The 27510-nt window shown below is 46.1% G+C and overlaps 1 protein-coding gene across 11 annotated transcripts in view; it reads right to left on the bottom strand.

The window, feature by feature from the left end:
* Positions 1–27510, bottom strand: part of TIAM1 (TIAM Rac1 associated GEF 1) — a 382148-nt gene that overhangs the window by 53127 nt on the left and 301511 nt on the right. For all 11 annotated transcript variants that reach the window (XM_082723635.1, XM_082723632.1, XM_082723631.1 and 8 more), the window contains 4 exons: positions 22371–22475; positions 14962–15043; positions 9364–9450; positions 4020–4244 (listed from right to left, as the gene is read on the bottom strand). In XM_082723635.1, coding sequence (XP_082579761.1) covers positions 4020–4244; positions 9364–9450; positions 14962–15043; positions 22371–22475 — 499 coding nt within the window. The remainder of the gene's footprint in view (positions 1–4019; positions 4245–9363; positions 9451–14961; positions 15044–22370; positions 22476–27510) is intronic.

Here is a 27510-nt window from a genome sequence, read left to right as displayed (position 1 = left end):
ACCCGCTGCAGACTGGGGTGGGCGAGGCAGAGACCGGTGAGATCCGATGTGAGCAGCCTCTGGTTACAAGCCAGGAAATCTTCACGTCCCCCGAAGGGATCGTGCTTCGAATGTGTAACATTTATCGAGCACTTCCTAAAACCTAAGCAATTTTTACTTTTATAACTCAATTCATCCTCACGACAATTTAGCGAGATAGGACTGTGGCAATATCCCCATTTGATGCATGAGGACACGGGGGGGGGGGGAGGGGTGGCCTTGGAGAGATGAAACTGATAAACGCTAGAAAAAAAAGAAAACAGGGCTCAGTCCGGAGAGACCTGGTCCCAGAGCCCATTCCTAGCCACTCGGGTGTGATGCCTTCAGACAGGAAACAAACCTTTCCATGAGAAAAAGAGGCTCAGAACTGAAAAAGGGGCTCCAGCCCTGAAAGTTCTTTCCCTGTTGCAGTCAGGGTTCTGAGGGCAGGACTGGACCAAGCCTGCCTCCTCGGGCCTGAAGGGTGGAGTGAGCAGCCGGGCCGGACTTCCGTGGACAGGCACCAGTCAGGGCTCCCAAGGACTCCCGGGACCCTGAGACAGTGCCCGGCCCTCCGTCAAGGCTGCCAATCACGCACTGTGACCACCATTAAGATGGTCCCTGCATCAGGCCTCAAACTGGCCACTCAGGATGTTTATTTTTAGCTACTTCTAAATTTAGACTAAGGCTATAGCGCAGCCTCGCAATGGTACCATTTTGCTAGTGGTTTTCTTTGCTATTTTAACCGCAGCTGTCCGCAGACGCTGCTTTATCTCGGCCTCATTACGGAGCCATCTTTCAGGTGATTTTATCCTGTTTACTTGCCTCTTTTTTATTTTTCACGGTTAAACAGGAACTAGGAAACAGTAGCAACCAGAAGGCAGAGAGGCTAAAACTCAGGCTCCCCCTCCAGCCACCCCAGCTGCGCCGTGACAGCCCTGGAGCATTTGAGAATTCTTCTGGAACTTATTAATGCTGAAGACAACTTAGAGACCTGACAGGAAAACTAACACGATGACCTGACTTTCTCGCTTTTGTCTTGAGCCAGGCTGGTGATCTGACTTGGACTCAGAAGACTTTGTTCTGAAGGATTTTGGATCATTGCAAAATACTAAAAGGTGAACCGATTAAAAAACAGAACGTTCGCGAACATTGAAGTCTGAGAACACAGTCACGGCCCCGCACCATAATGACTTTCAGCACCGCACTCAACGAATGTTAGAGCCAACGTATCGTTCAACCAAAAAAAAAGCAAAGGAATCAATGAATCTTCTAAGAATGATTCCAAACTGGAAATTTTAACACGTTCTGAACACCGGTCAGTTCAGTGGACTTAGCACTCGGCCTTCAAAGGTGACTGGCCTAAAGGAGGTCATACACGGTATGTAAAGGTCAGTAGTTAGGTTTAAAACACCATATAGGGGGGCCTGCGTGGCTCAGTGGGTTGAAGCCTCTGCCTTCGGCTCAGGTCATGATCCCAGGATCCTGGGATCAAGACCCACATCAGGCTCTCGGCTCAGCAGGGAGCCTACTTCCTCCTCTCTCTCTGCCTGCCTTTCTGCCTACTTGTGAACTCTGTCTGTCAAATAAATAAAAATAAAATCTTAAAAAAAAAAAGCCATATAAAAGATGGGACACCTACGATATATATAGTCTATATTCTATACTCAAGTATTTCTAAAATGCTTGTATGCAAATACATTTTAAGTAAAACAATTCTTTAAAGATTTTGCTTATTTATTTATTTGAGAGAGAGAGAGAGATCACAAGTAGGCAGAGAGGCAGGCAGAGGGGGAGGGGGAAGCAGGTACCCTGCTGAGCAGACAGCCCATTGCGGGACTCGATCCCAAGACCCTGAGATCGTGACCTGAGCCGAAGGCAGACGCTCAAATGACTGAGCCACCCAGGCGTCCCTATGTAAAACAATTTTAATAAAAATTTCCAAAATGCACACAGACACACACATGCACAATTTTGTTAAAAGAAGAAACACTCCTAAAATAGTGATGACCTTTAAAGGGGCCAATTGGGAGCAATTCCAGTCACACTCTCTCAGGGAAACTATCTGTAAAGGGCCAGATGGTGAATATTTTCAGCTTTTCAGACCACAGGTCCCTGTCACTACTACTCAACTCTACCTTTGCAGTGAGAAAGTAGCCAGAGACAAGACATAAATGACAGGCATGACTGTGTCCCAATAAAACTTTATTTACAAAAACAGGCTGTGGGTTGCCTACGACTGAGGGGTTATAGTCTGCCGACCCTTGCTTTATAACCATAATCCACCGGAAGGGCTCAGAGGGAAAAAAAATTTTCAAAAAAAGTTGTGCGCACACTGTCTTTCATAGTATGTACATCCAGATCTTATAAAAATCCCTTTAAGCAACCCAACCTAACACAACAGACCTCATTCAAAGTCTTACTATAGAAACCTCGCTCCTCGAATGGAGTTTTATGGGATCGATGCTGCCATCTCGTGGTCACACAAAAGAACAGCCTTCGTGGTCTCCATTCTCCATTAAGCATATGTGGGAGTCCTGTTCTAAAAATCTCATGGGGTTCGGGGCGCCTGGGTGGCTCAGTCCTTAAGCATCAGCCTTGGGCTTAGATCATGATCCCAGTGACCAGGGATCGTCCGGGCATGGTCAGGGGATCAAACCCCACATCCGGCTCCCTGCTTGGTGGGAAGCCTGCTTCTCCCTCTCCCACTCCCCCTGCTTGTGTTCTCTCTTTCCCTGTGTGTCGATCTCTCTGTCAAATAAATAAGTAAAATCTTAAATAACAAAAAAATAAAAAACAAAAACAAAACACATGACGGGGATGTGGGTACTGAAATGACATAATGACTCAAGGACGTCAACGGAAATAGGTGCCATCAATTTTCTGAAGCCTCAACTTGCCAAATTCTTGCGACAGCCACTGAGCAAAAGCAAACTCGCACAAGGGTTCTGCCAGCGATCTACTCTCATGGAGCCAAACCTCAGAAGAAAATCTGAAAAACAATGGGCAGGGCAAGAATAATCCAAGCACCTACCCCCAGATTTTGAAGCTGAAGATTTTTTTTTTTACATTTAACTCAAGTTTTAGAAAGAAAATAAGTCCAAAACCCCAACTTACTAAAATCAACCCCAATTCTACAATCACGGGGAAGGAAGGAAGTGACAATGCTGTTGACCGATGCACTCACTGACTCTCGCCCAACGAGGACGGGGCCCCTGTGGGAGCATAGGAAGAAGATTTACGCTTGTCCCAGGACACAAATCCGGGACAAGGGAGAGATAAGCCAGGAAGAAGAGTATCACATGATCAGGGCCCACGTGAAAGATGTCTTTGGAGGGTCCTAGGGACCCAGAGGAGAGAACTAGCTCTGGTAGGTCCACTACTAGGAAGGCTTCCAGGGAGGGGCAGGTAGCATTCTGGTTGCTTCTTTTAGGAGGAGCACGAGGTTACAAAGGGATGGGGAGAAAAGCTGTGAGCAGAGAGAGCAACACTGCGGCAGAGATGGTTCTGCGTGTGGACTCACACTCACACGCAACGTCGGGGGGACCCAAGAGAAGCCGACCTTAGGAGCTCTGATGCATGTCCACTTTGGGCAGCTTACGGCCTCTCTCACGCAGAAGGGAAATGGTTTGGGGGACAGTGACATGGAGGGCAGAGCTGGGCCCCAGCGCCCCAGTGCCTCCTGGCCCTTCTCTCTCTGTCATCTCCATCCACAGCCAAGAGACAGTGGTCTCTACCCATTTGACTTGATCCACAATAACAAACGCCAGTGGTACGCAGAAGCTGTCCCTATAGGAAAGGTTGACTGGGGACCAGACACATATTTCATGAGAACACGAGTCCCCTGAACCTTGGAAATTAACAGGAAGCATGCCTTCGGGAAGCAGCTCATCTCACTCACACATCTTGGGCCTGCTGGCCCCGGTCCGGTGGAACACACACAGACACACACACACACACTCACACTCACACACCGCGCACGGTCCACGTCGCAGCCATACCTGGGTTGCTGCTGAGGAAGGCCAGGGGGCTCTCGCTGGTGTCCGGGGGGCCGTCGGCTCGGTGAGGCGGGCAGTCCAGCAGCTGCACGCCTCCCTCGGGCTCAGGGCAGGTCCTCACCAGGAGGCCCAGGGACGGCTGCGCGAGGAAATCTTTGAGCGCAGAGGAGTTCAGGGTGCCTGCAGCACGATTACTGATCTCGAGAATCTCATCTCCCGCTTTCAGGCCTGCCAACGCGAGACGGAAAATGTTTCATTTCACACGCACATTAAAGCAGCCGCTGCAGCGGGGACGAGTCAGATCGCGACAGCACAGAAGGCCCGAGAAAGGGCACGCGGGGCTCCCGCGTCACGGGCCTCCCAGCCCCGGCGCTGGTGTCCATGGGGGGGGCTCGTCCTCCACAGCCAGCATCAGGAGATCACAAGGGCCTTGGTTCCAGAAGGTTCTGGACACGGATGTGACAGCATGCCTACCTGTCCTGAATATACTGACCAAACCCACTGACTCCTTCCCAAATCTCTGTGCTTTGGGCATCGGCCAACTCCTCCCCACAAATGCTACTTCTGGCCGCTGTCCTCGGTTTTGGGGGGAGAAGCAGAAATGCTCTGATTACTGCAATTAGTAAGTTTTGCACACACACGTGCTACAGCGCACACGTGTGGCACAGCCCGCTAACATCTCCTGATCACCGCCATAGAATGAGCTTGGGAGCCAGCATGCGGGGAGTCGCTTCTGGCCACGACCACAGAAACTGACTCGATCCCCAACACAATCTATGAACCAAATAGGATCATTGTACGCCCTCCTCCCTTCGCTGAACTACATCAGGACCTCGGAGTGCGTATCTCTCAGAAGTTTCCGGAAGGTTCTGCTGCTTTCGCAAAGCACGCTGGGAGAGCTGCTGAAGTTGGGGGCCCAAAGGAGCAGCCATGAAGTAGCCCAACCCCAAAGAACAAGAGGCTGTGACGGACCCTCCCCGGGGGATTTCAACCTGATATTAAGAGAACATGTCAGCAGTTTGAGAAAGGGAGAGGGCAGAGCAGAACATGGAAAAAGCCGAAGTGTTTCAGCCAGGAAGGAAAAAAAGAGTCCAATTCTTATTTTATAGACTCGAGTAGAAAAAGCAAACTCGACAAAGGGAGTGAGTGAAGGGAAAGGTAAGGAATGAGCTGCAGAAATGAGAAGCCACACGGATTCCACAGATCCCACCTCTGAGGCCACGGGAAAGTATTTCCCCAGAGACATTCTCACTCCCCAGGTTCACCAAGTCATACCCCCTGGTCATCTGTACTCAGGTTTCCAAACTACTTGACATCCGTCTTGTAGCATAAGATACTCCAAGAGAGGGATGCCTGGGTGGCTCAGTGGTTTAAGCCTCTGCCTTCAGCTTGAATCATGATCCCAGGGTCCTGGGATCGAGCCCCGCATCAGGCTCTCTGCTCTGCAGGAAGCTGGTTTCCTCCTCTCTCTCTGCCTGCCTCTCTGCCTACTTGTGAGCTCTGTCTGTCAAATAAATAAATAAAATCTTTAACAACAAAAAAAAAGATACTCTAAGAGATATTCTGAGTGAGAAGGCGATGGCAGGGAGAGGACAATACGTTCCCCGTATGGAGGCGGGCTTCTGGGACGCTAACCACTCCATTTTTAAGTAAAAGATTCTGGCATCACGGCATTTGAGTTGAAAATACAAAATTTCCCCCATGCGGAAAGGTAGCTAGTTTTTGGTTTTTTGAAGTCTTCTCTTGGAGACAACCCTTTTGCTTAGATCTAAGAGGAGGTGATATAAAGAACAGAAGAAAGCACTTAAACATCTATGAGTTTGGGTTTTTGTTTTTTTGAGAGAGGGGCATAGAGAGACAAAGAGAAAGAGATAGAGAATCTCAAGCAGGCTCCACACTGAGCACAGAGCCCAAAGCGGGACTCGATCTCACAATCCTGAGATCATAACCAAAGCCGAAATCAAAAGTCAGTCACTTAACCGACTGACCCACCCAGGTGCCCCAAGTTTGTTTCTTTCTTTCAAAGACCTTCCAGGTTTACTATGAATGGTAGAACCAAAGTGTGTATGTAGTAGGACAAACGGGGACCCCCACCCCCCGCAAAGATACATCCATGTCCCAGAAGCTGTGAATGGGGCCTTATTAGAAACAGGATCTGCAGAGTTGTAATTAAATACACAATCTTGAGACAGACCAAGCTGGATTTTCTGGTGGGTCCTAAACCCACTGACAATGTCCTTTGAAAAGACACACAGAAAGGAGAAGGCCATGTAGAGACAGGGGCAGCCACGGGGGCTGGAGGCCACGGAACCCTCAGAGCCACCAGCGGCTGGAGGAGGAAAGCAGGGGCTCTTCCTAGAGACTTCCGAGAGGACACAGACCTCTGGCCTCCAGAACGGGAGGGAATACATTTCTGTTGCTTTACACACCCCCACTGCACCCCCCACAAGTTTGTCGTCATTACAGCAGCCCTAGAAAATGACTCTAGGCAGCTGGCTAAGGGACTTATTCTCAGTATTAACATGTGACTGTGGGCAGCCCAGCAGGAGTGAGCCATGGAGTGCCCCACCGGGGTCCTTTGGTCCCAATGTCACCGTGTAACTGCTCGGTGACCGTGGGCACGTTACTGAATCTCTCCCAGTCCCAGTTTCCTCCTAAGTAAAAGTGACAATGAGCTCAGGGAGATTAAGCACAGCATCGAGCACAGGGAGGATCTATTTCAACAGAGGCAAATTCCCATTAATACACAGCAGAAGAAAAGGGAAAGCTCTTCTCGCTCACAGAAAACCAGGGCCTTCCCAGAAGCAATCCCTGTAACTGGCCGTGGCGAAATGAAGCATCTAGAAGATGCTGAGAAAGACGCACGTGGCTTTCTCAACTGGGCCCTGTGCTGTGCAGCCATCCGAAAAACACGTCGATGGCAGCCGGTGAGATGCGAGATCCCGGCCTCGGGTGACCCCAAGAGTAGAAGAACAGGCCCAAGCTGAAGAGAGAGAAGTGTTAGAAGAACATACTTCAGTTCAAAAAGTGAATTCTGTAAGTACAGCCAATGCAAGATCCAGCAGAGGGGTAGGTGACCATTAAAGGGGGATGAACCCTTAGCTCAGGACAAGCCAAAAGCCCAAGGTGGCTCCAAAAAATAAATAAAAGACTTAGTTAGAAGGTGATGGGCATCCAACACAGTCTATGAAGAATGAGGTAGGGGCACCTGGGTGGCTCAGTGGGTTAAGCATCTGCCTTCGGCTCCGGTCATGATCTTAGGGTCCTGGGATCGAGCCCCGCATCTGCTCAGCGGGGGGCCTGCTTCCCCCTCTCTCTCTGCCTCTCTCTCTGCCTGCCTCTCTGCCTACTTGTGATCTCTCTCTCTCTGTCAAATAAATTTTTTAAAAATCTTAAAAAAATAAAAAAGAATGAGGTAAAACAGGAATCAGACGCTACAGGAGGACAATGTTTCGTGATGACCCAGAGGGCTGCACATAGAGGCCAGATTTAACATTAAACAACAACAACAAGAAACTATCACCTAAATATCTTTCTTGACATTGCTCTCTATGAGCGGGTATTAGGATGGTGTTCGTGACCCAGGTGGCCAAACGGCCATCACTCTTCAATCTACAGAGAACAGGGGGCGACAGGGGCCGGTGGGCTGGAGCATATGATCATTTGTTTTTATCTAACACCAGGGTTCCTGGATTCAAAGAACTAAAACAGGAAGTGACTGAGGCGGAGGCAGCACATTTCCCCACCGCCACACCGACGCCAACAGGCACACTCTCTGCAGCGCTGCTAGAGATAACAATCAGCCTTTGGGTTTGAAGGTGTAGGAACCCTACCCACCTCTACTCTTAGCTGAGCTACAGCTCCAGCCCCGGCCTCCAGACCCTGACACAGTGTCAGACCCTGGCCTCCAGGCTGCCTTTGGCCTTGAAAAGTATGGAAGGAAAATCCTCCTCCATAAGATCAATGACTTTGACTTTATTTGCCCTTTGTCACACTTCGGCCATCCTTGGTTTACAGCACCGTGCGAGGTCACCTGCATGGGTGGGTGGCTTGTAAGTCAAGAGCTAAACTGTGCCAAGACACGGAAGGAGGTGGCAAGAGAGGGCACTCTACCAGTTCCTTGACTGCCCCACTCAGCGGCTCTAAATGAGCAGACACAAGGTCAAGTGTGTCATATCTCAGGCCAAGGGACCCAGTGTTTTGGTCTTCTCCATTCAACGGGTATGATTTTGCCACCGCCTGGATGGAAACTAAGAATTCTGTACCAAGAAGAATGAAAGGAAGGTGGATTTTGAGCCCTGCCTACCTGTGTGATGTGCTTATGCTAAGTCTGGTGGGCTAGAAAGGGTCCTCCAAAATTCATGTCCACCCGGAATATCAGAAAGTGATCTGAGCTGGAAACAGGGCCTCTGCAGATGTAAATAAACTGAGATAAAATCATCCTGGATTAGGATAGGCCCTAAGACCAGTGACCAGTATTCTTCTAAGAAGACCACGTAGACACAGAGGCACACAGGGAAGAAGGCCACAGGACGACAGCAGGGACTGGAGGGGGGCAGCCACAAGCCAAGGAATGTCGAGGATCGCCAGCAAGCCCTGGAAGCAAGGACGGGGTTTGGAACAGATTTTTCTCTCAGAGGCTCCAGAAGGAAATCAGCCCACACCTTGATTCTGAACTTCAGGCCTCCTGAACTAGAAAAGCATACGTTCCTGTTGTTTCTGATCACTCGGTTTGTGATCATTTGTTACTGTAGCCCAAGGAAACTAACACAGGAAGCAAAAAATCTAGGCTGAAAAGATTCTCTCTGAGCACAAAGAGGAAAGAGAGCTGAGGTTTCCCAAGTAACCCAGTGAGCCCTCGCGGGGCTGCAGGCGGGGTGGGGCGGAGGAGAGCTCTCTGTGCGGAGCAAGAAGACAGGATCCCGAAGCCCTAGGTTCCCAACATCTGCTGAGATTTCTCCATGACTGAGAGCAAGACAACATCCACTCTGAAGGAGATCTGCAGGCTCAGGACAGAGCCAATGGCAGCGGGGGCCAGCACAGGGGGGTGTTCCCAAATGCTGCTTCGGGAAAACCCCCTAGGACTTCCACACCATCCTGCCTGGTAGAGAAAGACAATCATGTCAGACTAGAATGGAATTTCCCACTTGCCCCAAGGACACGGGCTCAGAATCAGATTTAAAATCCAAGAACGGGACATTTCTTTTCCACCTGAGTTTAGAGAATAAAATCCATATTCCTCCAAGGGTTTTCAACGAGACAGGGTTCAAATAATCTGCACCACCAGAGACACGCCAAGGGGAATTTAGGAGAGACGGACAGACAAACAAGACAGCCAACGACTTACCCTTCTTGGACGCTAAACCGGTTTCCTTTACACTATTCACGTACAGCCTTCGAACACCATCTTCTTCCACAGAGGAAAGTGAAAACCCTAGAAAACACAGAAGCCAGAATGGTAGGGCTCACACCTTCTGAATGTTTACCAAACAGCAGGAAGTACCCGCTGTGAACGACGTATGTTGAATGTTTTTGGTTACAGTTTGGAGCAATTGTTTTTCCTTGTTCGTATTATTTTTGCAAAGCAGAAAAATGTATTTTTGGAAAACTCTTAAAAAAAAGTCACTACTTGTAAAAATTAGTCTTACCAGGTACGTCTGTCCTCATACTACCTACCTATCAACTGAAACGGAAGACGATTTTATTTTCCTTTACCTTGCTCGCTAGTAAATGCCAGCGTTGGTGCTTCCTTGTCTCCCCCCAGCACAGACAGAATGATGAGCTTATCTCACCTGGGTCCTCGTGACTCTTCTTAGCCAATCCTTGTCCTGCGATACATTATACCTGACAACTATATGGTGTGTGTTCCGCCATATGTACTGTTGTACTGACAACTAGTTTGATTTAATAAAATTCTGCAAACAGGATTAAGTAGCAACTCACTTGACAAATCTTATTTTATAGTGAAATGGATTGATTTCACATTCTACTAGTGTGTGATCTTAATTAACATTGCCTTATTACCTGTCCAGTCTTCCAGAGCCCAAAGCCCATTAATACTGGGGTTGTTACATTAAGAGAAAGAGTGGATCTGAGACGCTCCTGATCCTGGGGCTACTGGATCACCTCTGTGATGCAAAGCCCTGGTCACCTCTGTTTCTAGAGAGTCTCATTACAACTCTTTCCAGAACGGGGTGCCTGGCCGGCTCAGTCAGTGAAGCAGCTGACTCCTGATCCCGGCGTCTTGAGTTTGAGAGGCACGTTGTGTGTAGAGATTACTTACACACACACACACACACACACACAAGACCCTCCTTCTGATCCACCAGTGCAAGGTCCCAACCAGTACCACCTTTCCCTCAAGTAAAACTTGGACGAACATTCCTAGAAGAGCCACAGGAATGAAAGCAGTTGTAAAGATCTGACATCATGCAGGTCTGGGTGAAAAATAAGCCCATTATACAGGTACTTACCTTGAGGCTGAAAAAAATTCATTGTTTTTAAAGAACAAATAAGCAAATAGCAACAACACAGAAGAACTAATTACAGGATGGGGACCCCGGGAATCATCAAGACTTTTCAGGCCATGTCATAACAAATATGTGTTTTTCTGTTTCATTCACAGGACCAGGAAATAGATACCCACATACGGGCAAAACTACCAACTGTCCTCGCCCACTCCAGTACCATAACTCCCTCAGATGGGGACAACACAGGCCACGCCCTGAGGACTTTCCACTCCTATTTTTAATTCCATTCTTACAGCCACTTGCAACTTTCCGATTACGGTTCAAGAAGCCTCACTCAAGTAAAAACAATTTTATACATGAGCTACTGACGTGGACATTAGCCTTAAAATAGGTCTATCCATTTGTGTTTCAGGAGAGAATTTTTTTTTCCCTTATCCGTTAGAATAGATGCAGAACCGAGGGTTAGGTCAAAAGAAAGAATGGATAAGATTCATTAAATACAGGAATCTCCTTTCTGAAATGCTGTGACTCTGTAAAGTTCTGAGGCCAAATTTCTTTTTCTATTAAAACTAAAGTGAGGGGGCGCCTGGGTGGCTCACTGGGTTAAGTCTCTGCCTTCGGCTAGGGTTCTGATCTCAGGGTCCTGAGATCGAGCCCCACATCAGGCTCTCTGCTCAGGGGGAAGCCTGCTTCCTCCTCTCTCTCTGCCTGCCTCTCTGCCTACTTGTGATCTCTCTTTCTCTGTCAAATATTAAAAAAAAGAAAAACACTGAAGTGAGCAGCAAATGCCAAGGTGCTAGGGGAGAAGCCACCTGAAGCCACCAGAACAGGGGACGGTGGAGAACAGGATCCAAACCTCCTTAAGCCAAAGTCAGTGGAAAAGGCTGAGCTGTTCCCCTGCCCCATTCGCTCTTCTCTTGGTCTTTTTTAATAACCAAGAGAGAATAACAAAGACTCAGCTGACCATGAAATTGGCACTGGGCAAATAGGGCTCTGCAAAACAGATCGGACACCCCAAGTTGGTGGCGAATCTCTGTGATAGGATTGCTGAAGAAAGCTTTAGCAATTGTTTCTGGAAGATCAGGCAGGCAAGTGGAAGCCGACATGCACAAAGTTAGTAGCACTTGAGCCCTGCGCTGGAATTCCTATCAAAAGACACCCGTTCAGTGTTAAGCAAACAGCAGCCCCTCTCAGCGTTCAGAAAGGCAGCTCTCCCCTCATTCTGCTGCGCAGCAGACACGACCTAGGGCTCTCAGAGTCCCCAAGAGCAGCCTCCATTTCAAGATGTCAGTAAAGTGCACACTCGGGGGAGGAGGGATTTATACCCATCTTCGACACTGACAGATACAAAGAAAATAGGGTACATCCTACAGCTGGGTTATTTTGAGGTTACTAAAGAACACTGATTTTAACAATTAATCAGTACAGTCGAGTTTTTTTTTTCCTTTTAAATAGAATAATAACAATCTAATTCCCAGCCGACGAATGTAAAGTAGCCCCAAAAGACTGCCGATAGGAGGCACCACGAGTGCCGTACTGCTCTCGAGAATGACGGAAGTGATTAAAACTAAGAAAAGAAACCAAGGTGACAAAGTCCTGTGAGAACCAACCAGAAGGTTCTTCATACGAAAATCTATAGCCAAAGAAAAATCATGACAACATCAGAAACAGCAGGGAAGTACCCAAAATCAGATTCCAGGGTACAGGGAAATTCAGAGAATGGGCCAAGTGAAGGCACCTCTGACAGAAACGGTTTACACGACCGAAACACACCAGCGGCAGTCCCCGGAGAAAAAGGAACGAATGTTCCTTAAACGATGCGTCGAGGCATCCCAGGCAATTTCAAGGCAGCCGAGGGGATCATGTTTTATCTCCTAACTATCTGATCAGATTTCAACAAGGTTTGCAAATACCCTGCAGCCCGAGGTGGTGGGAAGGGCAACCGGAAGATATTAAGGAAGCGTTGAATCTTCCCAGTGGTTCCATCAGTTGGATTATTAGGTGCTATTCCCCTCCCTGAAGTACTCTAAGACAGAGGGCAGCATGTGGCTTGTAGCTAGCTTTTTGTACGCTGGCACACGCTAGTCATTTTCACATATACCAAGCTCGGGACACAGCAGGAAGGCGCCCTTCCTGGGTGCTGGGGTTCGGTACGGATACGCTGGATTTAGAGACTCGCTGGTGGTTCTGAGGTCAGAGGCAACCGGGCCTCTCGGGATTGGGGGACTGTTTAACTTCTCAATCAATTCGCTGTTGGAAAACCTTACGCCTGCGTGAACTCAGAGTAGCCCCTGTAGCAGGTTCTAGAAAGTGCAATCCAGGATCCCAGAACAGCTGGCTGCTGACAGTCGCGTAAGGACAGAAACTGAGACTAAGCGCTGAGAACCCCGCCGTGTGACCTTGGCACACCTCCTCGTGTGAGCTCTCCTAGTTTACAAAAACAGCGGTGGTCCACGGAGGACAGGAAAACAAAATGAAACAAAAACCCTGCTTCCGAAGACATCAGATGGTCTGAGAAGTGCAGCTGACAAGACGTTCTGGGCAGATGTCTGATGCGCTCTAACACCTTCAGCGTGGAAATGCAAGTGGGTTGAGTCATGTCATATATATATATATATATATATATATATATATATATATATATGCGCCCCATTATATATATTTATGCCCCATTTCTGAGTCCAAGTACCAGTCAACCTTAGAGTTCCATATCAGGAGCTTGAAATTCAGCCCTTTCCTGCTTCTCGCTGCTTGAAGAGAAAAGAGTGCGTGGTGCATCGTCCTTTGAAGAACCCAGATGCTTCTTTATAGCACTGCTCCCAGTAACTGCTTTAATGACCAAGGTCACGCTTCTGAGGCATAATAAGCCCTTCACAGACATTTATCCTCTGCCATCGAAAACATCCTCCGGGTTTACGACATCTTTAGTTTTAGGGTCAAGAGGGAAACAGCAGGAAGGCGTCATGCCAGTGACCGGGGTTCACAATTAGGTTCTCTTCGTTAAGCCACGTGGCCTCGGGAGCGTCCGGAGACGAGGACCGGGCACCTGCGGGAGCGAGTGCGGAAGGACCGCGCCCTCCCGCTGCGCAGGAAAGGACCTGAAGATGCTCAGATGCTAAAAAGCCGAAAACCTGACCTCAGGGAGAAACCGTAAATGAGCATACAGTGGAGGCTCCTGTCTTTCCCTCCGGCTTTCCAGGCTCTCCTCCTCCCTGCACAGAGCAGGGCTACGCTTCCCTGCCCCCTGGAGGATGCTGGGGTGCACGGGGCCTGGCTTACCACCTGCTCTCACCACCTGCCCCAGGTGGCAGCGGCCGGGGGCCCGTGTCCTGGAGTGAGGACCACACAGAGCGTCCCAGCCGACCCAGGACGGACGCGTGGTGACGTTAGGAAGGCATTGCACTGTCCGGAGCTACCTCACGGCCGACACGGTAGGATGAATTTCCCCACGTCTTTTACTGAAGCACCAGCTCCCCGGCTTTTCCGATCACACAGCATGATGCTAAGCAGTCGGGAGCACATGGAAGGGGTGATCTAGTCAAGGACGCCAGGATGTGGGCGACAGCGGGGAGAAGCGCTATCACGGCAACCCTGAGCACTAGTTTTCGAAAGGCCTGTTCACAGGTCTGGCCCCGGGCTGGCATCTGGGGACTTGGATTTGGGGTGGGTTCCCATCAGCCTCATGAGGCTCCCTGGGTCTCGAATGTGTGCAAGTAATATGGTTTACGCCCAACACCTGCTTTCCGCCTGGGAGTCCGAGACTCTGGTACACCCTAGGCAGAGGGTGTCTATGTGGCTGTCGGGGCACTGAGTCTCCAACAAGCTTCCCCACTGGACCGCGGCTCCCAGGCACTGTCTGCTTGTTGCTGGGGACATTAAGGACGCTCTGTGTGACTGGGGGAGGATTCTCGGAAGCTTGTACCGGGTTTCCTCCGACTCCACTGTGTGCCTTTCCCCTTTATTGATGTTGCTTTGATCAGTTTCCCTGTAATAAGTCATGGTCGTGAGTAGGACTATATACGGAGTCCTCTGGGTCGTGTTAGTGAATCAACAACTCTAGGGGTGGTCTTGGGGTCCCCCCACACAACCCCAAAATGAGTTCCTTTCACATGATTTGTGGGAGAAGGGAGAATAATGAGTATATCTGAGGGAAAGAGGTGTGAAAAGATCATTTCTTCATTACTAAGCGTATACCACAAGATAAAGTAACCTACTCCCGATACAGGCATTTCCTTTGTGTGACAGTTGAATCCTGCTGATTAAGGTTATGAAATTTACACTGAAGTTTTCCCCATACCCACAGTAAATATCTCTTTTTTCCTGACGTTGGCTGCTCTGCAGAGCACAGAAGCCAGATGTGCTATCTGTTCTAAACAGGCCCCAAAGGCATTTTCCTGAATTGTAAATAGGTGCATACTTACCCAGGAATTGCTTTAACTTGAAAAACACCAAAGATCAAAGAAAAATAAACGTACCATAATTATCACTGGCCGTATCTGACTTCTCAATCTGGATGTTTCGAGTGACTTTTGGGCAAATTTCAATTTCTTTGTACAGCTGAAAAGTTGACAAAGAGGAGTCTGATGAGGATTTCATTATAAATAACTTACTAGGAATAGACATCGTTTTGTGGATCTATTTTCTCGCAATTGATACTTAGAAGTAAAGTCTCATCACATCCCAGTCTCTTTATCGAACTGAACTCATTAAGAAGCACAGCAGAAATGTCAAACTCATATTCCCCAACTTAGCTACGGCTCCAATTTCTAAATAAGCCCTCAACACCACTTTGTACATTTTTCCCACCTGGTATCTCTCACAGACCTGAGAAATAAATTGGCTAAAGTCATAAACAATCTCCAGTATTCCCGACACCTCGCCTGGGTGGCTCGGTCATTAAGGCGTCTGACTCTCAATGTCTGCTCAGGTCACGATCTCAGGGTCGTCTGATCGAACCCCCTTCCCCCACGCTGGGCTTGGAGCCCACTTAAGATTCTCTCTCTTCTTCTTCCTCTGCCTCCCCCTACAAATCTCCAGTACTGGGAAAAAATTTTATTAAAATCTGAAAGAGATTATAAAGATCTTGACAACAGGGTGCCTGGGTGGCTCAGTGGGTTAAGCCGCTGCCTTCGGCTCAGGTCATGATCTCAGGGTCCTGGGATCGAGTCCCGCATCGGGCTCTCTGCTCGGCAGGGAGTCTTCTTCCTCCTCTCTCTCTCTCTGCCTGCCTCTCTGCCTACTTGTGATCTCTGTCAAATAAATAAATAAAATCTTAAAAAAAAAAAAAAAGATCTTGACAACAGATTTCTAGAAATAAGGAGAAAGCTCCTGTGCTTCCATTTTCTTCGGTTCACAAACCACTTTTGTCCAAAGGGCTCATGGTAGAACAATAGATGACAACAAGTTAAAGAACTGAAATGGACAGCAAATTATATAAATGGAGGGTATTCTTATTTAGCTGCTGGATTATACCTAATTAGCTAGGAAACTAAAGCATGTAAATTAATCAGTTCTCTAGAAACCCAAGAAATCTTGGGAGGGGAAAAATGCAACAGAAAGCTGCAGGTCACATACCAGAAACTTTATCTGAATTTAGTTTAATTCATTTTCACTTGGAGGTACCAAACCTTACTTCTTAGGTAAGCAAGCCAAAGGCCATTTCCAAAATTATGATAAGTATTCCAAAAACAAATACATATGTCAAAGCTCATATGGAACTTAAAAGCTATCATTCAGTTTTGAACTGAAAATCTGTTTGTGCCAAGGTCAATAAGAAAAGGATGTCTCTTAGCATGAACGGGAAGTCTTGGTGGTTATCTAAACCTGCTCCCATCTCTGACCACATGGTGATTCCTCCAGAAATAATGTAATACAGGCAAGTAGAAAAGAATGGCAGTTTCCTTTTCTTCTCTTAGGGCAGCTGACAGGTGGGACAGATGAATCTGATGCTTGGGACTCAGGGGGCCTGGAATAAAGGGACCACCAGCCACACCGCCCGGGTCCTCCAGAACACGCTCACATCATGCAACTTTCAACAAATGCCATGGGTTAGGCGTGTAATTTCATGTGCTTTTTTTTTTCTTTTTGTACTTCAGAAAAATGTTCATACAAATACTTTCTACGAATCAGAAGAAATGTTATAAGACCTATCTTTAGTTCAGAAGGATACGGTGACCAAAGTCAAAACTACCAAATACACTAACATTTTATGCCATTATTTGAGAACATCACGGACTGGTCAATATAATGCCATGAACTGTGTTCCCTTCGACTTACTTTGAGCCTTAGTTTTTACTTTTATTCCCTTTTTAAAATTTAAACCATTAGCCAACATACAGTACACATCATTAGTTTCAGAGGTTGTGTTCAATAATTCCTCAGTTGTCTGTAACATCCAGCACTCTTCACACCATGCTTTTAAAAAATTTCCTTGAGAGCCAAACTCTTACCCTAGGTGGCAGTATGCCACTGTTCCAATCATCTCCGGAAAGTTCCAAATGGTTTCCACAGACGCGGTGGGACCATAGCTTTGTGAATAATCTTCCTATTCTTTCCTGTTATTGCCTCCTACTTTTCTTTGGATTTGGTGTGAAAGCCATTGTGTCTTTGACCAGCGTCAGACGATAACTTAGTGTAATCTAGGTAAGGCCCCTGGCCACAGTTCTTTCTGGGGGTAGTTAGACTAACACCGTGTTTAGTAAAAAGCACTAATAAAACATATCAAAATCTCAAGAAGGGTCTGCACTTTAAAATGTATTTTCAGTGCAAGCACAATCAGTACGTGAAACTAGAAATGGTAAAATTGTGTCCTTTTATACAAAGAGCTTCAACAGCGAAACATCACAGACATTCTCTTTATTTGATTAAATCAATGGTGTCTCACGCTTTCCCGCTTTTCAAACACCGGATTAAAAAGGTCATCAGATTTAAGAAAAAACTTGATGACCAAGTGTTGGAGTTATCGTGAAATCATAATCATCTGTTTCCACAGCTCCTCTGGGAGCCCTGGTCCAAGCCAGCAACACCCACCGCCCCCGCTACCACTTCCCACTAGCCCCCTGACTACTCTCAGCTCTTCCTCTTATGGTCCACTGGCCACCCATCAGCCACAGTGAGCCTACTAAAACAGAAGTCTGCTAATGTCCTTCTTCCCCCTCTCCCGCACACCCCAGATGGACTACCCTGCTTCCCACTCCCTCCTCTCCTACCTCCTCAAGCCTCCTGCGCCAGCCCCTTCACTTACCCTACCCACGGCCCTCCTCACACAGCAAGCAAACCCCCTTCACTCCCACCACTCCCGCCCCCCGCCCCCTGACAGGGCCTCAACCCTCTCTGTTCCCTCAGCCTAAAACACTTCCCTCCAAAATACCTCCATGACTCGTGGTCTCACTTCACTTCTGTTCACACATCAATCCAAACACAGCTGAAGGAGCAGCACCCTTGGCCTCTAGATGCTCCAACTTTCTGTCCCCTAGACCTAACCTTTCCTCTCCAAGCTCTTGACATCCTCCGAAAGTGTGCATTTACATGTTTTTATGCAAAAAAATTATATATTTTTATATCTGTCTTCACAAATTTGAATATCAGTTCCATGAAGAATGGAGACTTTTTTCCATCTTTTTTTTTTTTTTTAAAGTAGGCTCTACGCCCAAGGTGGGACTTGAACTCATGACCCCAAGATTAAGAATCATATGGTTTGTGGGCTGCACCAGCCAGGTGTCCCTAGGAGGAAGGATTTTTGATGGCGTCTCCCAGTGCCTGGAACAGCTATAGTCGTGGTAGGCACACAGAAGTGCTAAATAAATATGTACTGGTTAGGAAATCAATTAATCAGTGTTTCTGCAAACTCTTTATTCCCCCGTCACTTCAAGGAAAACACATTTAAAATGGGTTTTGAAAAGCCAGTGCTTCTCATTCATTATCATCCCATCCACTGGGCCCAACCACCAAATATGAAAAAGTAGCCAAGGAGATAGCACTTATATTAGAAAGTAAACAGCCAAGCAGACGAACAGGTCACCAACACGTTGCAGCCATTCACAAGCACGAGGATCCCCCTAAGCCACAGAGTGAACATGCCAGACCCCTGAAGTCTTTAAAATCCAGTACACACTTTTCCTAATAACTACCGGCTTTCCTACGAAAGAACGGTGGGTAAAACAATGTCAGAGAATCCTTTATAGATGATATAATGGGACAGTCATCTGTAAATGAGTTCTTTTTGAGAAAACCACTTCGTACATCCGTGAGCTTCCCTGGTCTGTCAAAAATAAAATGGAGGAGGGGCACCTGGATGGCTCAGTGGGTTAAGCGTCTGCCTTCGGCTCAGGTCATGATCCCAGGGTCCTGGGATCGAGTCCCCCAACGGGCTCTTTGATCAGCAGGGAGCCTGCTTCCCTCTTTCCTTTTGCCTGCCACTACCCCGCTTGTGAGTGCACTTGCTCTCTCTCACAAATAAATAAAATCTTTAAAAATAAAAATGGGGCACCTGGCTGGCTTAGTGGGTTAAACCTCTGCCTTCGGCACAGGTCATGATCTCAGGGTCCTGGGATCGAGTCCCGCATCGGGCTCTCTGCTTCTCGGGGAGCTATTCGCCCCCCACTCTCTGACTGCCTCTCTATCTCTGTCAAATAAATAAATAAAATGTTTTTTAAAAAATAAAATAAATAAAAATAAAGATAAAATGGAGGTGGGCACTGGGAACCAATTAACCACGAGTGGTCTGATGCTTGGTCAGTAAGGGTCAACACGTTGAAATCTGCAAACTCTCAAAGAGCCTCTAGGCACACTGTGGGTTCAAATACCTCTTGCCTCAGAAGGACATCAGAACCAGTTAATGGCCTGTACCAGGGACTGGAAACCAGGAACCCTTGGGCAGAATTCAAGGGGGGGTATAAACTTACATGGTGAAAAAAAAAAAAAAAAATCTTTATATTCATTCATTAACCAGTAACTGAAACCTAGCATTTGAAGCAACTGAAATCTCCAATCAGAAATACATGCAGGCAACAAATACAGGAGTATTAGCAGTCGCTGTGACTTGTCACGAGAAAAAAATTAGTTATTTCCCAGTCACATTCTAGTGGCCACTACTACCTCAAAGTGTTATTCATGCTCATCACGACTTCAAAACAGCGGGAGCTATCAGACTTACCGCTAGCTCTTATTATTTAATGACCCAATAAATAAGCACATATATTATCTATAATTTTAAGACTCTTTTTAATAATTATTTCAACGTAATTAGGCCACTGGCAAGCCGACGTATTTTGTTTCATGCAGGCTTTACCAAGTTGCCCAGGCTATCTTACAAACCAAAAATTCCTGGGCCCCTGAGCAGCTCAGTCAGTGAAGCGTCTGCCTTGGGCTCAGGTCATGATCCTGGGGTCCTGTGATCGAGCCCCTCCCGGTCTCAGGCTCCCTGCTCGGCCGGGGAGTCTGCTTCTCCCTCTCGTTCCGCCCCTGCCCCAACCATGCTCTCTTTCTCTGCTTCTCTCTCTCTCAAATAAATAAAATCTTAAAAAAAAAAAAAAAAGAACAGAAAAGTTCAGAATCCGATAAAAACAGAGATGTGAGTAAGCAATACTCCCTTTCAGTCTGAACAATAAAATTAATGAGTCTCCGGCGTTTGCCTCCTCAGGGATCTCCGAGCTGGAGACCTTTCGCAACGAGCAAGAGAGAATACCATGCTCTGTTCGCATTTTAGATTCTTTTAAAAAACTATAATTCGAACATCTGTCCAGCAACCGTAGATATAAACAGACTAACCTTGGCACACCTCCGTCCCCTACATTAGATGAACGACACAACGGCCAAGACTCAAAAACAGTAATTGAGTCTATATAATTTCGTAAGACGTGTCTCAAGCACTTGCTATGTGTGGGAGGCGAGGGACACGGAAGTGGGTCAGGTGCGATATAGGAAAGTCACGACCACCAAGATGCAAACACATGGGTGATCTGGCGGCGATTCCAGTCTTACTGCCAACGCGCTTTCCTTTTTTACGTAAGGAACAGGGTTTTCTTTCCTCTGCTCAGAAAGAACAAAGCTGGGGCTCTTCCACATGCCAGAGGGGGAAAAAACAAATCAGCTACTCTCCGCTAAAAGTTCCCTCTTCTGTTAACAGTCCATTATTTAGGCGATGCTTGGAAATAGACTGGTCTTGACCTTCTTCTGTTGATTGCGTGGCTCAGAAAAGCGCAGCGGACGCACTCCTTCTCCGATTTCATTAGCAACACTTAAAGGCGCACGAGGGAACATTTCAGGATGATGGCGACGTTCTAACTTAGGACCATAGCACGGGAAGCAGGACGGCATACGTGGGTTCAAACTCCTCGAACTGCGTGCTTCTCGCTCGCTGAGCTCTAGCATACATGAAGTGAACGTCAAAAAAACAGTGGATTGGAAACAAAATTCCCCACTAAATTTTAAATCACGCTTCTCCTTTTCAGAGAGAGAGACTACTGGGGTTTAAGTTTCCAGTTCTGCTTTCTGTGGTGCAAGCGTGTCTGAAGTCATGCTGTTATCATTCGTGTTTCCGTGGCAAGAAGCACGGTGGCCCCCAGAGGAATGACTAAGTGCAGAGAGGGAAGAACGAATTCCAAGAGAGAGGCGCCTTGCTCCTCAAACGTCTCTTCCTGGAACTGAAAAACGTACCACTCGCCTAACAAAAAAGGAACTTGTCGCCGTCTTGCTGCTGGGACCACCTTTGACTGAGTATCTACTATGTGCATCATGATGTCTAATCTTTGCGAAATCCTCAAAATTAAGCACAGATGACCCTTGAACAACAAGGGTTTGAACTACATGGGTCCATTTTTTACATAGTTTTTTTTTAGAGGGCTGTAAATGTATTTATTCTTCCTTATAACTTTTTAAAAAAGATTTTATTTATTTATTTGAGAGAGAGAGAGAGAGAGCACGAGCAGGGGGAGCAGCAGAGGGTGAGGAACAAACAGACTCGGTGATGAGTGAGGGACCCCCGATGCAGGGCTTGATCCCAGGACCCAAAGATCATGACCTGAGCTGAAATCAGCTGCTTTACCAACTGAGCCACCCAGGCGCCCCCTCTTCCTGTGACTTTCTTAATAACGTTTTCTTTTCTCCAGCTTACTTTATTGCAACAATACAGGACATAATGGATGCAACATACAAACTACGCGTTCATTGACTGTCAACACTATGGGTGAGATTTCCAGTCAACAGCAAGCTATGTGCAGTTCAGTTTCAGGGAAATCAAAACTTCGCTCGAATTTTTGGGATGCAGGCAGTTAATGCCCCGGGGCCCCTGCACTGTTCAGGGGTCAAATCTATCAGCACCTCTTTCTTTGCCAATACCACAAAATGAGTAAGCACTAGGGCCAATATAAAACCCAGCTCGAGTTTAGAACCCATGTCCTGTGATGAGGCTCGAACCTATGTAAATGTCCCCAGGAACTGCTGAAAGGACAGTTATAAAAGACGGGGACATACAATCCCAGCGCCGCCTTTTCATCCCACGGGACTCGACCCGTCGGTTCCCATACACAGGTAGGAGTCAGTCAACACGGAAGTTAGTGCTTCCCCCCCTACACCCCCAACAAGAGTCAGCTGATCTCTGAGTCACTGATTCAAAACAAAGGACTGCCAAAGCCACAAGGAAAGAAACTAAAATTCTCAGGGGCAGCTCCGGATTTCAATCTTTCACGATCGCACAAAGGTGGCATTTCTACTCGGCAGACACATTGTGAGAAGTAAGGCCACCTTCACCAAGTTTAGAGCGCTGAAGGAGGCTCATTTATTTTAGAATTCGTTCCTCTTCACCAACCACAATTAGCACGGGCACACATATAATTTAAAAATAATCTCCCACAGAATGTACTTGGACAACAGTCATAAACATTACCAGCTCATAAATGTCCTCCTCGGGCTTTGGAACGTAGTGTTGCATTTTGTTTTCTATTAGGAATTTCAGACGCAGGTAATGAGCGGAATAATCCAGGTGATGTGTCTGGGACAAGAGGAAGGAAAAAGAAAAGACAATGTCTGTTCAATAGTAAAAAGGAATCATTAGCGCCCACTGACATATTACCATCCCGAGAATTCTAGAGAGTTCTAGAGATTTCTAGACTCCAGAGATTTCTCACTGCAGAGGGGGGTAACGTTTCTATACCTCTTAGAAGGTTTACATTGAAAACTCAAATCTTGAAAGCATTTTCATTCAATAGATGAATAACATCCCATGGGTAGCTATGACTTTATGATTCCATGGAAATAACGGAGTCACTTCTCCACTGCTGCTGATCTGAGTCATACCCTTTAACACAGGTTTTGCAACAAAACCCACCAGATCAAAGAAGCCCTTCCACATAATTCCAAACACACAAAGGTGATTAAAGGAGCAGAGTAACAGAAAGGCAAGGAAGTACTCCCAGTGGTAGAGAAAAGCTGTGCCCAGCAAAGTTGTTTTTCTAACCACATGGGGACACTGGGACAGTTGTTAACAGTTCATTTGCAGGCGAGTCAGTGTGAAGACAAGGCATTTGGATTTCAGTCTTATTTATATACACCCCGAGTGAGACTCCCTCCGGGGGCAGTGCAGACGGGCACAGGTCCAGCTTTGGAAACACACTGAATGACTTGCCCAAAGAAAACAAATCTAAAATCGTTAAGGATTGAAATATCCAGGCCTTCTCCTTTGGTCCAGAACGGGTCAACTGATTTTTCCCCTCTAGAAAGTCATCCTCAGTTTAACATTGCAGGTAGGGGGAAGCCATGGCGGCATATGTGGTTTTATGACTAACCCTCCGTCTAAATTCATGAAGATGCAGAGAAAAACATAAGAAAATGCTCTTCGAAAGTTACATGGCAGCCTGAAAATGATTGTTAGAAAATGTTTGAATCAAGTCATTTTTTTCTAAAGCCTTATCTTTTAGAGATTCATCCTCAAGTACTAGGAGATAAAGATATGATATCTGCAATTCGCCTCCAAAACAATTCAGAGCAGGGAAGGGAGTTGGTAAACAGTCGAAACATAATTTCGGGAATCATAGGACCTTGGTGATAGTATGACATGCAGGAGGTTCATGACATGATTCTCTACTCTTACACAAGTCAGACATTTTTCGTAAATATAAAATCTCTTTCCACCCAAAGCTCCAATGGGGAGAATTATTTAAAGGTAAGTGAAATGGATTTTTCACTGCTTTCAAGCTCCTCCTGCTTACCCTGCCCACCTCCCCAAAAACATTTTCAAGGCCCAACTAAGATCATGCCAACAATTATTCCAATAACAGTCATTCGATCCCATCTAATAAACTCGTAAGTGTCCCCAACCCCGTGTGAGGCACGGCAGAAATAGAAACGAAGCCTGTAGGCGTGTGTATGGAGAAAGGGTGTGCAAAAAATGGAAGGTGGTCGGGTGGGGCCTTTGCTTTTTGAATAAAGATACATACAAGACAGGCATCCTGCCTTAGGCACATTTCCAGAGACCGCAATTTCAATCCTGCACATTTCCAGAGAGTGCAAATGAGTGTGTTCTGAACATCTAGCACGATGATGAGCAAGTTTTCTATCAGTGACTCTTCGGAACCCCCACTGTGTATCCTCTCCCAAGTCAAGTGAGGGTCTGAAGCTCGCCGTGTGATCACAGGCACCGTTGGTCCAATGCCCAGTGTCACACCAACCCAGATGGTCAGTGTCTAAGACAACACGAGCGTACGGATAATCCAGAGAAGCATAGAACGGGCAAGTTTTCAAGTGTGCGATCTATTGCTTGTGGGAGAGCTGCTGAGACAAACATCCATGAAATAATAATATTTAGGGGAAAAGGATCAGGAAAGTTTCCCTCCAGAGACAGAAGCTGCAACTGCTTCCCACCTACCCAGGTCTTCACTGAAATCTTTAAGTAGAAGAAAAAAACTTGTGTCCACCATCTGTTTCTGACTGTCGTGGTAAAGAAACAGAAATGAAATTCCATCAGGTCGTGGTAAGGAACAAGTCTACTTGGCAACCCTACTGTCATCGTTAATAAACACTTTGTGGATACTCCCAATGAGGCTGTGACTTAGTCAGACGGTCTTCTGGAAGTCGGACCCGAACAGCAACCTCACCTAAGAGGTTTCTGGTTCCTGAACCCTCAGTGTGAGACAGATGCCCCACTTCAGGCACCAAACATCTTAAGATGGTCCTGATGAAGACTGGAGATTCTCAGCACACCTGAAGTTCTCCTGTGCTGAAACACTTGCACAGATGTACAGAGAATGACAAATGACAGCTGTCAAGGTACCTCACTTCAAGGAGCACAGCAAAGACAACAGTGATAATGAGGCCGATTCTTGCCGCCTCCCTCCCCCACCGCCTTTTCCAAACTTCATAAAGCTATGTACAATAATGTCCTGATGATTTTGAAAAACAAAAATGGCATATGCAACAAACAAAATTTTTAATACTGATCCTAATGAATTAACCAATGAACTTCTTCATTCCAATGAATTAAATCAGATCGTCAGAACTTTCAAGGAGAATTTTGTGCTCCCCGAGTATCTGCTAGTCAATACCAAGGCAGGTCGAGCAAATTACCATGTTCGCAATACATCTTTGTGCAAAAAAGAATTCCAAGCATCAATAAATATTTTAACATGGCAATTCTAAATATTTGGCCTGCTATAGACTTGTAAAACATTCAAGAGAAAGCTTTCTAACTCAAGAGAAAAATCAGTGAGGGATTTAAGTGGTACCAATCAGTTTTCCAAAGTGCATTACTTGAATTACTTAGAGACCATCTGATTTCATTTTGAGGCCATGTAGCCACATGTCATACCCAAAGATGAATATTACCATAGAACAAGTATTAGCTGGGTTGGCATATATTTTTTTTAATTTGCATCTACTTCAAAGGATGAAGTAGTAAAAGACAATGCAGCTTTTTTCAGTAAATAGTCTGAGCCAATTATAATGGATAATAATGTGATCTTTCAATCCATATGGGATTGCTCTTCCATTTTGGTCCAACTTCTCAGGGAAACATAAAAGCATGCAGTTACCACATATAGAAATCCATGCAAACACACACACACACAAGCGCGCACGTGCGTGCGCACGCAACTACCATAGAATTTCCAAAGATATTTATCCTCCTCTTCAAGGTGACTTTTTTTTTTTTTAAGCCAATGGTTATAGAATAATCAAAGGCATAAGCCAACATAGGGACGGCATGAAATAAAACTCATCCCAGGGCCACACATGAATAATATCAGTGACTATGGATGAATGAATTTTTTTGCAATTATTTTGGTAATTGCAATGATCGAATATATAGAAAACCCATAGGCCAACGTGGTTACCTGCTATATTTAGCAACAATCTTTTCCATAACATCCATAACATGAACGGTACATGAAATGTAGATCTTGAAACATTTACTATACCAGAACTTGACTGGTTCTCGGATGGTAGATGACAAACTGATGGGAAATGATGTGGATCAGATAGAATAGGAAAGAGAATGAGCTGAATGCAAGAGACAGAAGAAAGAGATTGATTATTAAATATCAGAAAAAGCATCCATCACCCACATTGAGAATGACAATAAAGAAATAATAGACAGACATTCTGACAATCACCTTTCTTTTTCAGTCCCTCCTCCAACAGAAAAAAACACTCACCATTAATTAGATCATTAATAATATGTAGCACGGTTTCCCCATTATCTCTTTCCCTCTTAAGAATAAAGCCGGCTCTACTAATGACAATAAAGTGTTTTCCAGAGAAGCAGCCAGCTTTAGAAGGCACCTGGCTCCCAGCACACTATATAATTTGTCCTACATGGGTGTTTTTCCAGAGACCATCAATTTCTTAAAGTGCACACAGAAGTTTTCCATTTTTAAACTCGTGACACTTAAGCTTGTCCCACGCCATATTGTTTTTTGTCTTTATTTCTACTTTGGGGGAAAAAGAGTTGAGGATCCAAGGAAAGTTGGACAGGATGACCTTCTGTCCTCATGACACCATGAAAAGCCTTTCCAGCGATAGAAATAAACACTTCATAGGGGGACAGATCCAACTATCTTTGTAGAGAGGGTCTCTAGTTGCTGCGACAATACTACTCCTCATTCCTTGGGTTTCTATCAAGGCAACTGCTTGAAAAGTATCTCAGATTGGGCCCATCATTATTTTCCCCACTCACTGTTCAATTTTCCACCGATCGATGGTCACTGGAAAACTGACCTACCCTTCCATCCCTAATTGTGTCTGAGGCTGATGGATACAGGAGACCCTAAAGTAATGCCAAGTAAGTTTGGCTTATGGGGGAAAAAAAAAGCACAAGAGTCCTACTTTTGACACCTTCAGCTGCAGTTCTGAGAATAACTCCCACAGCTCTGCAGAATATTAATGGGTCTCTAAAGAATCGTGCTAATCTATAAATAAAAGAATGCAGAAATCCTCAATAGGCCAATTTTGTTAAGTAATTAAAATGAAAAATGTGAACAGAAATACCATTATCTTCAAAAAGCTGGAATTCATGGACATGAAGGATTCAAAGCATGTAACAGTATCATTTATTTTTAACACCTATATGGGGGCTGGTTTTAGCTTTGTCCCGAAACAAATGGTCCTTCTACATTTCCTGCACATAAGGCTTATTTGAGCCAGACTGTTTCATTTCTCCCACTCATAAAAAGAGCCATTTTTCCCCCCTTACAAAGGCCCTAGTGATTTGTTTTCTTTAACAAATTTAAAAATTGCTGATTGCAGAGGTACACACAGCATTGAGGTGCTTGCTATGGGACAGAAAGCTGGGCAGTTTATAAACCATTGTGTTGAGTGAGGAGGTCCTCAAAATGTCACTGTCTCCATCCAGTTTCTTCCAGGGCAAAATTATGCCACAAAGGTCTCTACTTGCCCTTTCGCGGCCCTGGGGAAAACCATCACACAGTCTCAAGAACAGATTCTAGATTCTTCTGACCCTTACATCCTACCCTTCCTGATGAGCAATCTGGTGCCGGAGGGTACACTGAGGCTGAGAACCTCGGTGGATGTGGGTT

This window comes from Mustela nivalis, assembly GCF_964662115.1.
Source record: "Mustela nivalis genome assembly, chromosome: 1".
NCBI classification, from domain to species: Eukaryota; Metazoa; Chordata; class Mammalia; order Carnivora; family Mustelidae; genus Mustela; species Mustela nivalis.
This window is presented reverse-complemented; position numbering and strand designations above follow the sequence as displayed.